Below are 15,627 nucleotides of genomic sequence, written 5' to 3'. Positions count from 1 at the left end.
TGGTGTGTTTGGTCACATGTTACAAATACGCTGCTGTTGGAAAAAAAAAAAAAAACCCAAAACAAACAACCCCCCAACAAACCAAAAAACCACCTTGATGTAAAATCTTTCTTCCTGTAGTGTTTAACAACAGTAAGTATATTAATAGTACATGCTGCTGTAAACTGGTGTAACAATGGGATATGGTTGAGATTATGAAGCACACACCTGTATTACACACAGGCAGGACTTGTCAAAAAAGTGATGTCGCTGTAAAAAAGTATCTAAACTGCTAATTAACCTCACTCAAACTATAAATGTATGCTTCAGATTCTTAGTACTTCTCTAAAACTTGCTAAAATAAAAGAGAAAATACCTGGGTACTATGAGCTTTTGTGCATTCATATAACTTTTTCTTAAATGAATTGCAAACAAAATGGTAAAGAATACTCCCTGCTAGCAGCAAGTAGAAATCGCTTGTGAGTGAACTACCTGTGTCCTGTTAGACACATATGGTCTTTGGTTTCTTGCAGAGAAATGCCCTGCAAATTTCTGCTTTGTCCAAAAGCCACTACACGTCGGTGTTATCTAGAAATGTCCCACCAGATTAAGAGTGCATGTAGAGACCTCACCATTAGCTTTTGGTTCACGTAGCACCTTGCTTTCTGACAGCAGCTGTGTATGGATGACAAGCACAAGTGCTGTGTCCACTTTCAAAGGTCACTTCAGTTCTCTCTTCTCCCAGTGAAGTAATGGGCTGTTCCACAGGTCCTAGTTCAACTGTAGTTTCCACTTAAGTTTCACTTAAAATAATTGGTCAAATAATGAGAAATATGATAGCAAATTTGATTCCTTCTACTTTATTTGAAAGTTAAATTTCTGTTATTGCACAGTGCATAGGCCAGTCTTTAGCCTCTGGTTAAATATCACCCTGAGCAAGGCCAGACAGTCTCTGACATGGTCTTCCCTCCCAACCCCCACCCTGCCCTCCCCCCCCCCCCCCCCCCCCCCACCCCTGCACACCCTTCAACTCCCTTCTGATCAGGAATAATTTATCCGTTAACTTCATTGACACTCCAGGTAGCTGCTCAGGATGCCTCACTGCAAGGCTATCCTGTATAATCAATAGAAGAGCACTCCCAGCAATGAGCAGTCACTACAGAAGTATTAAATTGTGATCAGTGTTTAATTAAAAAAAAAAAAAGGTATCTGAGGCCATCTGGAGGTCTGGCTAGTGTATGCAACTGTCAAAGTCACAAACACAGCCACTAAATACAATTACTTCTGTAATGAGCCTTTTTCCAGGGTTATCTGGGTCTTGGCATGGTAGTTGGAATTCCTTCTTATGAAGCTGGAGTGGCCTACAGCAGCCACATACTGTGTTGACCATCATCTTCTCAGCATCCAACCTGTTTGGAAGAGAGGGAGGATGGGAGGATCATTTAGGGTTTGTATACAGTATTTTAGGCTTACAGCTTTTCAAGCGTTTGAATGTGTTTACTACAAATGGTGCAGCAATTTATTTTAAAGTTCTCATGATGACTACTGAAGGAGTTCAGGTGTACTGAGTTTCTACCTTTTTTAAAACTGAATTTTCATAGGGCTTACAGCTATTAGGTCTCAGACCTTACTGGAAAACTAATAGGATTTGATTTCCCCATTTTCCTTTTGCACTTCTGAAAATCATAAAGTAATTATATTTTTAACTTTAAAAAAAAAAAAGCTGTGCACTGGACTACTTAAAGTTTGGAAAAGGTCTCTGGTATGGTCTGTTAACAAAAATGCTAAATTAGCATGCTCCTTGTGCACGGTTCATGGAGGAAGGAAAACCCCTTTCTTCCTCTGAACTGTTAGCACCAGAATCAAAGCTGACGACTGCATAATGTCAATTCTGGGCTGTGAGGTCAGCTAACAAAGTAGTAGTAGACTTGCACATATCTTCCTGAATTAACAGGAATAAAGCATAGGTTGGTGAAGTGATTGCTTGAATAAGTAGGTGAGATTTAGGTTCTCTTCTGATAGTACTGTTTTCTGTTATACAGTTGCTTTTCTGACTGTGTTCAGCCAGCTGTGCTGCTGGACTTGCTCCTATCTTTCCTTTTTTTATTTTTTCCTGTTAGTGGGAAGTGCTATAAATGTAGGCTAGAAATTCAGCTACGGAAACAAGAGAGTTATGGAAAAATATTTTTGTAAAAATCTTGGTGAAAGGGAGAAAAGTCTGCTTGGTTTCAATTAAAACTGTTTTTAACCACAACTTTCTTAGTGATTGTGATGAACCTTAATAACTCTAAATATCTTCCTCCAGGCTTAACAGCCCTTTTGAAAACACTCAAGATACAGTCAATCACTCAGTTTTCAAAATGCTGGGGGTACATGTGAACTCACTTTGAAGGGGATAGTTTTTTAGCTTCAGGATTAATTTAAATTAGTTATTGCAAAACACTTCATTGCTTTCCCATTCCATTTTAAGTTTCACTTAAATAAGAAATTGTATGTAATAAATACATTATTAATAAACATTGTATTTGCTTGGATTGATGGGAATATAACAACTTAAACTTTTTTCCCAAATAACTGAACTGTGTAATACTGCTGCAGTGAGTTTAGCTTTATTGAAGCTTTGATTCCCTGTCTGAATAGTGTCCTAATGAGCAAGCAGAACTGCACAGCCTGAGACAACACACTTGTAACTGTAAAATATCCCTGAATTACACTATTAGGAGAACATAATGAGACAACTGAAGTGACATTATATATTTAAGTGAGATGAATCTCTTAATTTTGCTGTTATGGCTATGTGAAAACAGCTAGTTGTAGTCTAACTGACCTGCAGCATCGATGTCTGGGGTTTTGTTGTTTTGTGGTTTTGTTTTGTGTTTGTTTTTTTTTTTTTTTTAAAAACCTTAAGTGAGACAACATTCCTTGTTTAAATTTGTAAATCCCTGAGGTACTAAATGACCTTATTGGCATTGTTTCTAGTTAGCTGGCTTATACTGCAACATCATATTTCTGGGTAGATGCCAACCACATTTTTCTCCCTGAATTATAAAGGAGTGGTAGTTAATAAATATCACTACTTGCAGATGGCCAAATGAGAAAAAGAAACAACTTTGGTACTATACAATCTCTTAACTATCCTTACCTTGTTGAAGACGGACATGATCCTTCACATCGGCTTAATGTGACATTTGTAGAACAGCCTTTGTAAGTTATTTTTTCTTCATAGTTGAGTTCTCTACAATGCTCTGTCAAATGTAAAAAGAAACAATTATGGCAGAAACTTAAGTCTTCTTGAGTCTTTGCTGGATGCCAGAAGCCTCCATACTCAGTTTCATGGAAAACCATTTGTATTGCATGAGACAGTTAACAGGTCACAAGTGAGTAACATGGCAAGAGAAGGTTTTAAACAGGTACTGAAGATGCATGAGAGAGTTGTCCTCCAGGTTAACCAAGAAAATGCAAGTTGCTGGAATTACAAAAAAATTCCTGTTAAGAATATAGTGCAAATTCAGCAGGAAAAAACCTCTAATCCACTGATGGGGAATGCAAAGATGCAAATGAAACAACCAGCTGGTTAATTCTAGTAGAATTATTTCTGGTTCACAGACTTTGTAATAGATTTTACTTATTCGAAAAATGCTTAAATAAATCCTTAAAACGAGTAAATTATTTATAGGCAGCCAGAAGTTCACAACTTAGATGCCTGCCTGAATTCTGTCTTTCCTTACGACATATAATATGTAATGCTACACAGCAGGTAATGATTACATGTGTTGATCTTGCGTTTTCTCCTGACTTGAAGCAAGACACAAAGCACGAAGCAAAAAGCTGACTGAAAACACAGGTTTTCCAATGAGTCTAAAGATTGTGTTTGAAGTTTATATTAAGGAGAACAAAGATGTTTAATACTAGAAGGCAATTTATGCACCTCTCGCACTGTTCCTGTACAATGTTCTTTTGAGCACATTCAGGTTCCCTGCCTGAAGAAAGGTTATGGATGAAACCTGAATGTCGTGGGGAAGGCTCAATACTGTAGTAGGAATTAAGGAATTTGTCATTGGAAAATAAGGCAACTAATAACTGGACACTAGACTAAGGTCTGTACCTTTATCTCATAAATGAAGAGCTAGGAGCTATGCCACTATTCATCTTTTTTTTTTTCTGGACTGAAAGGTATTGTCGGAAAAGTACCAGAATTGCTCACTTCAGAGGTGAAAAATGTGCAGAGAAAGGAGAGCAACTTGTTCACAACTTTCTGAACTCATGAAATAAATACTGGGAGGTACTGCCTGTTAACTGCTAGGAACAAACCCGGTACTGATATGGTTGGGAAGATACTGTTCTGAAGCAGTTACCAGAATGTGAACAAAATCTAAAGCAGGCACTAAAACCACAATTACACTGGGGAAAATTCTTCTGCTTATGAGAGTTCCTACTTGGATTCCCATTTTGGGAGGTGAAAATTACAAAGATGCAGGGAAAGCAAGATCAAAGGGAGTGGGGCAAGAGAAAGAATCCAGTCTCCTTGGGTCAAACTGTCATTTCCCGATGCTTGTGCAGTCAGTCAATTTGAGCCTCCCTTCTGCTAAAGAACAATGAAACCAGCCTCTTTGCTACCATGTTACTTGTGTAACAGTGGGAGGAAGGACAAACTGCATTCAGTCCCTTGCTCTGCAAGTAAATAATTCTGCCATGCCTTGTGGCTGAGCTGACTGACGTGTGCAAGCTGCACTCTGCTGACAAGGTTAACGATGAAAACAGCGATGAGAGGTTCTGCTACAGGTGACTATACCTGTTTATGTATTGATTCTCACATCACTGTTTGAGAGTAGTAGTAAACTACAAATACAGTTTCCTTAGCTGACTATTTGGGACCCTTTGTGTAAATTACTCTTCTGGAGTAACACTTAGTAGGTGATATCTTGAATGACTTAAGCATGGTGTTCCACTTTGTTGCTGTTAGAGATAAGTTTCTGGTTCAGCTGATCTGATTGTAACGATGGAATGGAGGACTTTGTGTGAAGATTCACAACAACTAAGGAACTAGCATATAGATCTGTGGAAAAATTTTGAATATGTGCTTCCAAGATAAAGATGCAAATACTTACAATCTCATTACTAAGCAGGATAGAAAAGGGCAGGCCTTATTAGGATGCTGCATATTGCTCCTAATTCTTGATATAAATAAGGTAACTGAAGGCTGTAATTTGTTGGAGGTAAGGCTGCACTTGCTTTAGGAATTAAACACACAGAAAAGGAGAACAGTGAAATTGATATATGACAGTGGAGGAGGCAATAGGAAAAAAGCAGTATGATATGGCTAAAGTACACTTTCAAGATAGCTTCTCCTCTGTATGTTGAACTCTTCCAGAAGAATGCAAACTAGCTGAAATAGAGATGTTAGCTCTTCTCTGGGTTCTCAAACAGTGGTTAAAGCAAATAAACGTACAGGAAAGAACCATGCAAGAAACCTACCTTCTTTTCACACATTGAACAGTGTATATGTTATTCTGGTTCGTTCTTAGAAGGGTTAATCGATATCCTTGGAAGCGTTGAATAAAACCTGTCTGCCTCACTGTTTCCAAGTAGGACTAGAAACTAGGCCTCTGCTACCTATACACAATACAGTTAAAAATGTATAGATATTTCATGTGCATCCACACCAGCGTTCCTGACTCCTGGACTGTAGATCCTAAAGTAGGACAGGACCATTTAAAACCAGAAGAGAGGATGTTGCGTGTGTGCCTCCCTTTACATGAAATTGTGCAGAAATTGTAGAATATGGTATTATTCCTTCAGTCCAAGCATACTAGATCTTAATGATGCACAAGAGAAAAAAAAAAATCACTGTACCTTCAAAACTGAGAAAACAGTATCCTGCAGAAGAGATACCAAAAATGCTCAAGTGTGCACAAAGAGCCTATGAGAGAGAACTGGAGGACTTGAGGGTAATTCAAGAGATACCTTTTATTTGGACAGGCTATTTTTCTTACACTGCCTAACTCAATTTTGAGATTAAAAAAACCACAACCTGCAACACTGACTCTCCTGATATGCATTTTGTCAGCCTCCTTAACTCACACTTTCTAATGTATATAGCAGGGAACCTGTTTTTATGAAATGAAAGACCTCAAACTCTACAAAAAACAACTGCAGAAATGACAAAAAGAAAATAGGGAGCTAATGGATACAAATGGTTTCATGACCAAAGAATATGGAAGAATTCATATACTGATGAAAGAAAAGATGTATGTGCTAAAACAAAAAACACAATATAGGAAATTATATGAATATACTTTACCTTGTTGCACTGTTAATGGTACAACAGAAGAAAATGATGTTGAAAGTCCAGAGGTGAAAGGAGGAGATGATGTAGTGCGGGTAGTGGTTAATGTTGTTGTTCGCAAAGAAGTCCTTTCAACTGACTCTGTAGAAGCAGAGGTAATAACACCGGGAGCAACGATAGTTGTTGTAGATAAAACAGTTGGGATCAAAACTGGAGTGGACTTGGCAGAGATGGTGGAAGGAACTAATAAGGAAGATGTTTTGCCACGTGGAGTAAATGTGGTGTTTTGGGACGAAAAATTCGTAGTACTCTCAGCAGACTTAAATGTGGAAGTAGCAAGGGGCACAGATGTAGGCACTGTGCTGGCGGTTGGAGCCAAAAGAGAAGAGAATGTGGAGGTGGTAGCAGATGGCAGCCTGGTGCTGAGGGGGCTGCTGGGAGGAGGTGGAGAGTGAGAGCTGGGACTTGGAGACGTCCTTGTCAGAGGGACTTCTGTGCTGCTAGCAGGGCTGGCCTCTCTGGAGACAGAGGTCTTGGAGGTGCTGCTGGTGGAGGTGGCGGCGGTGGTCTTCTGGGTGGTGAGAGGTGGCACAATGTGTGGCACAGTTGTCTTTTTGTGGGTGAAGGCTGTCAGGATAAAGCACAAGTCAGCTGAGGATGAGGGCAAGAGAGGAAGGCAAAGGAGGGGGGTCAAAATCCCCGTGTACGTGGCATGTGCAAGAAAGGCAGCATCTTGCCTCACTGAGTCTTGCTTGTTGAGACGAAGGAGCGGGCCTCTTTCTTGACCTCAGGCTCCCGTCTAGTTTCTCCCACAAAATGGGGCAACAAGGACAGCACCTAATGGGTGCCTTCAACACGCAAGCATCCTCAGCCTCTCCACGGAAGAGGACCCTCTCTGGATGTGCGTATTCCTCCAAGGACAGGGACAGCGTACTTTCTGCCCCCTCGCAGGCAGGCAGGCAGGCAGGCAGGCAGGCCAGGCTCCCTGGGAGACACCCGTGCCCCAAGCCATGCCAAAGGCAGGCCACACCAAATCGCCAATGCCAAAGGAAGCAGGAACAGAGGTAAAGTAGGAAACAAGCACCCAAGCAGTGAGTGTGGATGAGAAGGAAAATGGAACGAAAGATGTATGGAAGGAGGGATTGAAGCGTGGGAGCTGTAAAGGTGAGGCAAAGCAGAGCGACGGGTGGGAGGGAGCCTTACCAGGGTGTGAAGAACTCAGCCATGTTGAGGACGCAGTCGAGGAGGGAGAAGAAGCAGGCGATGACAGCGGGCTGGTTTTGGCTGTGGAGGGTGCAGAGGACTCTGGTGCAGGTGACTCTTTTGGAGCACTCGTTGTTGTGGAAAGGGGCTTGGGCCTTAGGGTCGTAGGTGTAGGCTTGGGGCTGGTGGTTGGGGCTGCTGTGGAGAAGAGCGTGGAAGTGGTGGCAGATGGCAGCCTGGTGCTGAGGGGGCTGCTGGGAGGAGGCAAAGAGCTGGGACTTGGAGACGTCCTTGTCAGAGGGACTTCTGTGCTGCTAGCAGGGCTGGCCTCTCTGGAGACAGAGGTCTTGGAGGTGCTGCTGGTGGAGGTGGCGGCGGTGGTCTTCTGGGTGGTGAGAGGCGGCACAATGTGTGGCACAGTTGTCTTTTTGTGGGTGAAGGCTGTCAGGATAAAGCACAAGTCAGCTGAGGATGAGGGCAAGAGGGGAGGGCAACGGAGAGGGGCAGAATCCCCGTGTACGTGGCACGTGCAAGAAAGGCAGCTCTCTGTTGCACTGAGTCACGTTTGTCGAGACAGAGGAGTGGAATTCTGGTTCCTGCCCTCAGGCTCCCATCTGGCTTCTCCTCAAAAAGGGCAGAAAAGGACAGCGCCTAATGGGTGCCTTCAACACGCAAGCACCCTCTGCGTCTCCACGGAAGAGGACCCTCTCTGGATGTGCGTATTCCTCCAAGGACAGGGACGGCGTACTGTCTGCCCCCTTCGCAGGCAGGCAGGCAGGCAGGCAGGCCAGGCTCCCTGGGAGACACCTGTGCCCCAGGCCATACCAATGGCAGGCCACACCAAAGTGCTGATGCCAAAGGAAGTGGGAGCGGAGAGCAAGTACTAAAACAACAGCCCAAGCAGCTTGCGTTGCTAAATAGGAAGAAAGGAAGCATGGGAGCTGGGAACAGGAGGCAGAGCAGTGTGAAAGGCAGGTGGGAGCCTTACCAGGGTGTGAGGACCTCAGCCATGTTGAGGACACAGTCGAGGAGGGGGAAGCAGCAGGCGATGGCAGCGCGCTGGTTTTGGCTGTGGAGGGTGCAGAGGACTCTGGTGCAGGCAACACTTTTGGAGCTATGGTCCTCAGGGAAGAGGGCTTGGGCCTTAGGGTCGTAGGTGTAGGCTGGGGGCTGGTGGTTGGGGCTGCTGTGGAGAAGAGCGTGGAAGTGGTGGCAGATGGCAGCCTGGTGCTGAGGGGGCTGCTGGGAGGAGGCAAAGAGCTGGGACTTGGAGACGTCCTTGTCAGAGGGACTTCTGTGCTGCTAGCAGGGCTGGCCTCTCTGGAGACAGAGGTCTTGGAGGTGCTGCTGGTGGAGGTGGCGGCGGTGGTCTTCTGAGTGGTGAGAGGCGGCACAATGTGTGGCACAGTTGTCTTTTTGTGGGTGAAGGCTGTCAGGATAAAGCACAAGTCAGCTGAGGATGAGGGCAAGAGAGGAAGGCAAAGGAGGGGGGTCAAAATCCCCGTGTACGTGGCATGTGCAAGAAAGGCAGCATCTTGCCTCGCTGAGTCTTGCTTGTTGATATGAAGGAGCGTTCCTCTTTCTTGACCTCAGGCTCCCGTCTAGTTTCTCCCACAAAATGGGGCAACAAGGACAGCACCTAATGGGTGCCTTCAACACGCAAGCACCCTCTGCGTCTCCACGGAAGAGGACCCTCTCTGGATGTGTGTATTCCTCCAAGGACAGGGACGGCGTACTGTCTGCCCCCCTCGCAGGCAGGCAGGCAGGCAGGCAGGCCAGGCTCCCTGGGAGACACCTGTGCCCCAGGCCATACCAATGGCAGGCCACACCAAAGTACTGATGCCAAAGGAAGTGGGAGCGGAGAGCAAGTACTAAAACAACAGCCCAAGCAGCTTGCGTTGCTAAATAGGAAGAAAGGAAGCATGGGAGCTGGGAACAGGAGGCAGAGCAGTGTGAAAGGCAGGTGGGAGCCTTACCAGGGTGTGAGGACCTCAGCCATGTTGAGGACACAGTCGAGGAGGGGGAAGCAGCAGGCGATGGCAGCGCGCTGGTTTTGGCTGTGGAGGGTGCAGAGGACTCTGGTGCAGGCAACACTTTTGGAGCTATGGTCCTCAGGGAAGAGGGCTTGGGCCTTAGGGTCGTAGGTGTAGGCTGGGGGCTGGTGGTTGGGGCTGCTGTGGAGAAGAGCGTGGAAGTGGTGGCAGATGGCAGCCTGGTGCTGAGGGGGCTGCTGGGAGGAGGCAAAGAGCTGGGACTTGGAGACGTCCTTGTCAGAGGGACTTCTGTGCTGCTAGCAGGGCTGGCCTCTCTGGAGACAGAGGTCTTGGAGGTGCTGCTGGTGGAGGTGGCGGCGGTGGTCTTCTGGGTGGTGAGAGGCGGCACAATGTGTGGCACAGTTGTCTTTTTGTGGGTGAAGGCTGTCAGGATAAAGCACAAGTCAGCTGAGGATGAGGGCAAGAGAGGAAGGCAAAGGAGGGGGGTCAAAATCCCCGTGTACGTGGCATGTGCAAGAAAGGCAGCATCTTGCCTCACTGAGTCTTGCTTGTTGATATGAAGGAGCGTTCCTCTTTCTTGACCTCAGGCTCCCGTCTAGTTTCTCCCACAAAATGGGGCAACAAGGACAGCACCTAATGGGTGCCTTCAACACGCAAGCATCCTCAGCCTCTCCACGGAAGAGGACCCTCTCTGGATGTGCGTATTCCTCCAAGGACAGGGACAGCGTACTTTCTGCCCCCTCGCAGGCAGGCAGGCAGGCAGGCAGGCCAGGCTCCCTGGGAGACACCTGTGCCCCAAGCCATGCCAAAGGCAGGCCACACCAAATCGCCAATGCCAAAGGAAGCAGGAACAGAGGTAAAGTAGGAAACAAGCACCCAAGCAGTGAGTGTGGATGAGAAGGAAAATGGAACGAAAGATGTATGGAAGGAGGGATTGAAGCGTGGGAGCTGTAAAGGTGAGGCAAAGCAGAGCGACGGGTGGGAGGGAGCCTTACCAGGGTGTGAAGAACTCAGCCATGTTGAGGACGCAGTCGAGGAGGGAGAAGAAGCAGGCGATGACAGCGGGCTGGTTTTGGCTGTGGAGGGTGCAGAGGACTCTGGTGCAGGTGACTCTTTTGGAGCACTCGTTGTTGTGGAAAGGGGCTTGGGCCTTAGGGTCGTAGGTGTAGGCTTGGGGCTGGTGGTTGGGGCTGCTGTGGAGAAGAGCGTGGAAGTGGTGGCAGATGGCAGCCTGGTGCTGAGGGGGCTGCTGGGAGGAGGTGGAGAGTGAGAGCTGGGACTTGGAGACGTCCTTGTCAGAGGGACTTCTGTGCTGCTAGCAGGGCTGGCCTCTCTGGAGACAGAGGTCTTGGAGGTGCTGCTGGTGGAGGTGGCGGCGGTGGTCTTCTGGGTGGTGAGAGGCGGCACAATGTGTGGCACAGTTGTCTTTTTGTGGGTGAAGGCTGTCAGGATAAAGCACAAGTCAGCTGAGGATGAGGGCAAGAGGGGAGGGCAACGGAGAGGGGCAGAATCCCCGTGTACGTGGCACGTGCAAGAAAGGCAGCTCTCTGTTGCACTGAGTCACGTTTGTCAAGACAGAGGAGTGGAATTCTGGTTCCTGCCCTCAGGCTCCCATCTGGCTTCTCCTCAAAAAGGGCAGAAAAGGACAGCGCCTAATGGGTGCCTTCAACACGCAAGCACCCTCTGCGTCTCCACGGAAGAGGACCCTCTCTGGATGTGCGTATTCCTCCAAGGACAGGGACGGCGTACTGTCTGCCCCCTTCGCAGGCAGGCAGGCAGGCCAGGCTCCCTGGGAGACACCTGTGCCCCAGGCCATACCAATGGCAGGCCACACCAAAGTACTGATGCCAAAGGAAGTGGGAGCGGAGAGCAAGTACTAAAACAACAGCCCAAGCAGCTTGCGTTGCTAAATAGGAAGAAAGGAAGCATGGGAGCTGGGAACAGGAGGCAGAGCAGTGTGAAAGGCAGGTGGGAGCCTTACCAGGGTGTGAGGACCTCAGCCATGTTGAGGACACAGTCGAGGAGGGGGAAGCAGCAGGCGATGGCAGCGCGCTGGTTTTGGCTGTGGAGGGTGCAGAGGACTCTGGTGCAGGCAACACTTTTGGAGCTATGGTCCTCAGGGAAGAGGGCTTGGGCCTTAGGGTCGTAGGTGTAGGCTGGGGGCTGGTGGTTGGGGCTGCTGTGGAGAAGAGCGTGGAAGTGGTGGCAGATGGCAGCCTGGTGCTGAGGGGGCTGCTGGGAGGAGGCAAAGAGCTGGGACTTGGAGACGTCCTTGTCAGAGGGACTTCTGTGCTGCTAGCAGGGCTGGCCTCTCTGGAGACAGAGGTCTTGGAGGTGCTGCTGGTGGAGGTGGCGGCGGTGGTCTTCTGGGTGGTGAGAGGCGGCACAATGTGTGGCACAGTTGTCTTTTTGTGGGTGAAGGCTGTCAGGATAAAGCACAAGTCAGCTGAGGATGAGGGCAAGAGAGGAAGGCAAAGGAGGGGGGTCAAAATCCCCGTGTACGTGGCATGTGCAAGAAAGGCAGCATCTTGCCTCACTGAGTCTTGCTTGTTGATATGAAGGAGCGTTCCTCTTTCTTGACCTCAGGCTCCCGTCTAGTTTCTCCCACAAAATGGGGCAACAAGGACAGCACCTAATGGGTGCCTTCAACACGCAAGCATCCTCAGCCTCTCCACGGAAGAGGACCCTCTCTGGATGTGCGTATTCCTCCAAGGACAGGGACAGCGTACTTTCTGCCCCCTCGCAGGCAGGCAGGCAGGCAGGCAGGCCAGGCTCCCTGGGAGACACCCGTGCCCCAAGCCATGCCAAAGGCAGGCCACACCAAATCGCCAATGCCAAAGGAAGCAGGAACAGAGGTAAAGTAGGAAACAAGCACCCAAGCAGTGAGTGTGGATGAGAAGGAAAATGGAACGAAAGATGTATGGAAGGAGGGATTGAAGCGTGGGAGCTGTAAAGGTGAGGCAAAGCAGAGCGACGGGTGGGAGGGAGCCTTACCAGGGTGTGAAGAACTCAGCCATGTTGAGGACGCAGTCGAGGAGGGAGAAGAAGCAGGCGATGACAGCGGGCTGGTTTTGGCTGTGGAGGGTGCAGAGGACTCTGGTGCAGGTGACTCTTTTGGAGCACTCGTTGTTGTGGAAAGGGGCTTGGGCCTTAGGGTCGTAGGTGTAGGCTTGGGGCTGGTGGTTGGGGCTGCTGTGGAGAAGAGCGTGGAAGTGGTGGCAGATGGCAGCCTGGTGCTGAGGGGGCTGCTGGGAGGAGGTGGAGAGTGAGAGCTGGGACTTGGAGACGTCCTTGTCAGAGGGACTTCTGTGCTGCTAGCAGGGCTGGCCTCTCTGGAGACAGAGGTCTTGGAGGTGCTGCTGGTGGAGGTGGCGGCGGTGGTCTTCTGGGTGGTGAGAGGCGGCACAATGTGTGGCACAGTTGTCTTTTTGTGGGTGAAGGCTGTCAGGATAAAGCACAAGTCAGCTGAGGATGAGGGCAAGAGGGGAGGGCAACGGAGAGGGGCAGAATCCCCGTGTACGTGGCACGTGCAAGAAAGGCAGCTCTCTGTTGCACTGAGTCACGTTTGTCAAGACAGAGGAGTGGAATTCTGGTTCCTGCCCTCAGGCTCCCATCTGGCTTCTCCTCAAAAAGGGCAGAAAAGGACAGCGCCTAATGGGTGCCTTCAACACGCAAGCACCCTCTGCGTCTCCACGGAAGAGGACCCTCTCTGGATGTGCGTATTCCTCCAAGGACAGGGACGGCGTACTGTCTGCCCCCTTCGCAGGCAGGCAGGCAGGCAGGCAGGCCAGGCTCCCTGGGAGACACCTGTGCCCCAGGCCATACCAATGGCAGGCCACACCAAAGTACTGATGCCAAAGGAAGTGGGAGCGGAGAGCAAGTACTAAAACAACAGCCCAAGCAGCTTGCGTTGCTAAATAGGAAGAAAGGAAGCATGGGAGCTGGGAACAGGAGGCAGAGCAGTGTGAAAGGCAGGTGGGAGCCTTACCAGGGTGTGAGGACCTCAGCCATGTTGAGGACACAGTCGAGGAGGGGGAAGCAGCAGGCGATGGCAGCGCGCTGGTTTTGGCTGTGGAGGGTGCAGAGGACTCTGGTGCAGGCAACACTTTTGGAGCTATGGTCCTCAGGGAAGAGGGCTTGGGCCTTAGGGTCGTAGGTGTAGGCTGGGGGCTGGTGGTTGGGGCTGCTGTGGAGAAGAGCGTGGAAGTGGTGGCAGATGGCAGCCTGGTGCTGAGGGGGCTGCTGGGAGGAGGCAAAGAGCTGGGACTTGGAGACGTCCTTGTCAGAGGGACTTCTGTGCTGCTAGCAGGGCTGGCCTCTCTGGAGACAGAGGTCTTGGAGGTGCTGCTGGTGGAGGTGGCGGCGGTGGTCTTCTGGGTGGTGAGAGGCGGCACAATGTGTGGCACAGTTGTCTTTTTGTGGGTGAAGGCTGCCAGGATAAAGCACAAGTCAGCTGAGGATGAGGGCAAGAGAGGAAGGCAAAGGAGGGGGGTCAAAATCCCCGTGTACGTGGCATGTGCAAGAAAGGCAGCATCTTGCCTCACTGAGTCTTGCTTGTTGATATGAAGGAGCGGGCCTCTTTCTTGACCTCAGGCTCCCGTCTAGTTTCTCCCACAAAATGGGGCAACAAGGACAGCACCTAATGGGTGCCTTCAACACGCAAGCATCCTCAGCCTCTCCACGGAAGAGGACCCTCTCTGGATGTGCGTATTCCTCCAAGAACAGGGACAGCGTACTTTCTGCCCCCTCGCAGGCAGGCAGGCAGGCAGGCAGGCCAGGCTCCCTGGGAGACACCCGTGCCCCAAGCCATGCCAAAGGCAGGCCACACCAAATCGCCAATGCCAAAGGAAGCAGGAACAGAGGTAAAGTAGGAAACAAGCACCCAAGCAGTGAGTGTGGATGAGAAGGAAAATGGAACGAAAGATGTATGGAAGGAGGGATTGAAGCGTGGGAGCTGTAAAGGTGAGGCAAAGCAGAGCGACGGGTGGGAGGGAGCCTTACCAGGGTGTGAAGAACTCAGCCATGTTGAGGACGCAGTCGAGGAGGGAGAAGAAGCAGGCGATGACAGCGGGCTGGTTTTGGCTGTGGAGGGTGCAGAGGACTCTGGTGCAGGTGACTCTTTTGGAGCACTCGTTGTTGTGGAAAGGGGCTTGGGCCTTAGGGTCGTAGGTGTAGGCTTGGGGCTGGTGGTTGGGGCTGCTGTGGAGAAGAGCGTGGAAGTGGTGGCAGATGGCAGCCTGGTGCTGAGGGGGCTGCTGGGAGGAGGTGGAGAGTGAGAGCTGGGACTTGGAGACGTCCTTGTCAGAGGGACTTCTGTGCTGCTAGCAGGGCTGGCCTCTCTGGAGACAGAGGTCTTGGAGGTGCTGCTGGTGGAGGTGGCGGCGGTGGTCTTCTGGGTGGTGAGAGGCGGCACAATGTGTGGCACAGTTGTCTTTTTGTGGGTGAAGGCTGTCAGGATAAAGCACAAGTCAGCTGAGGATGAGGGCAAGAGGGGAGGGCAACGGAGAGGGGCAGAATCCCCGTGTACGTGGCACGTGCAAGAAAGGCAGCTCTCTGTTGCACTGAGTCACGTTTGTCGAGACAGAGGAGTGGAATTCTGGTTCCTGCCCTCAGGCTCCCATCTGGCTTCTCCTCAAAAAGGGCAGAAAAGGACAGCGCCTAATGGGTGCCTTCAACACGCAAGCACCCTCTGCGTCTCCACGGAAGAGGACCCTCTCTGGATGTGCGTATTCCTCCAAGGACAGGGACGGCGTACTGTCTGCCCCCTTCGCAGGCAGGCAGGCAGGCAGGCAGGCCAGGCTCCCTGGGAGACACCTGTGCCCCAGGCCATACCAATGGCAGGCCACACCAAAGTGCTGATGCCAAAGGAAGTGGGAGCGGAGAGCAAGTACTAAAACAACAGCCCAAGCAGCTTGCGTTGCTAAATAGGAAGAAAGGAAGCATGGGAGCTGGGAACAGGAGGCAGAGCAGTGTGAAAGGCAGGTGGGAGCCTTACCAGGGTGTGAGGACCTCAGCCATGTTGAGGACACAGTCGAGGAGGGGGAAGCAGCAGGCGATGGCAGCGCGCTGGTTTTGGCTGTGGAGGGTGCAGAGGACTCTGGTGCAGGCAACACTTTTGGAGCTATGGTCCTCAGGGAAGAGGGCTTGGGCCTTAGGGTCGTAGGT

General features: G+C 49.8%; 1 protein-coding gene across 1 annotated transcript in view; it reads right to left on the bottom strand.

Moving 5' to 3' along the window:
• Nucleotides 1–1,060: 1,060 nt before the first annotated feature.
• The window catches only part of LOC129200306 (mucin-6-like), a gene marked incomplete at its 5' end in the record, with an annotated part of 50,619 nt that continues 36,052 nt past the window's right edge, over nucleotides 1,061–15,627 (bottom strand). Inside the window, 7 exons of the mRNA XM_054811629.1 lie at nucleotides 1,061–1,388; nucleotides 3,122–3,224; nucleotides 6,281–6,892; nucleotides 7,469–7,909; nucleotides 10,458–10,904; nucleotides 12,457–12,903; nucleotides 14,464–14,910. Coding sequence (XP_054667604.1) covers nucleotides 1,211–1,388; nucleotides 3,122–3,224; nucleotides 6,281–6,892; nucleotides 7,469–7,909; nucleotides 10,458–10,904; nucleotides 12,457–12,903; nucleotides 14,464–14,910 — 2,675 coding nt within the window. The remainder of the gene's footprint in view (nucleotides 1,389–3,121; nucleotides 3,225–6,280; nucleotides 6,893–7,468; nucleotides 7,910–10,457; nucleotides 10,905–12,456; nucleotides 12,904–14,463; nucleotides 14,911–15,627) is intronic.

Source organism: Grus americana, unplaced genomic scaffold (assembly GCF_028858705.1).
Source record: "Grus americana isolate bGruAme1 unplaced genomic scaffold, bGruAme1.mat H_38, whole genome shotgun sequence".
NCBI classification, from domain to species: domain Eukaryota; kingdom Metazoa; phylum Chordata; class Aves; order Gruiformes; family Gruidae; genus Grus; species Grus americana.
Note: the sequence above shows the minus strand (reverse complement) of the source record. Positions and strands in the feature narration are given on the sequence as shown.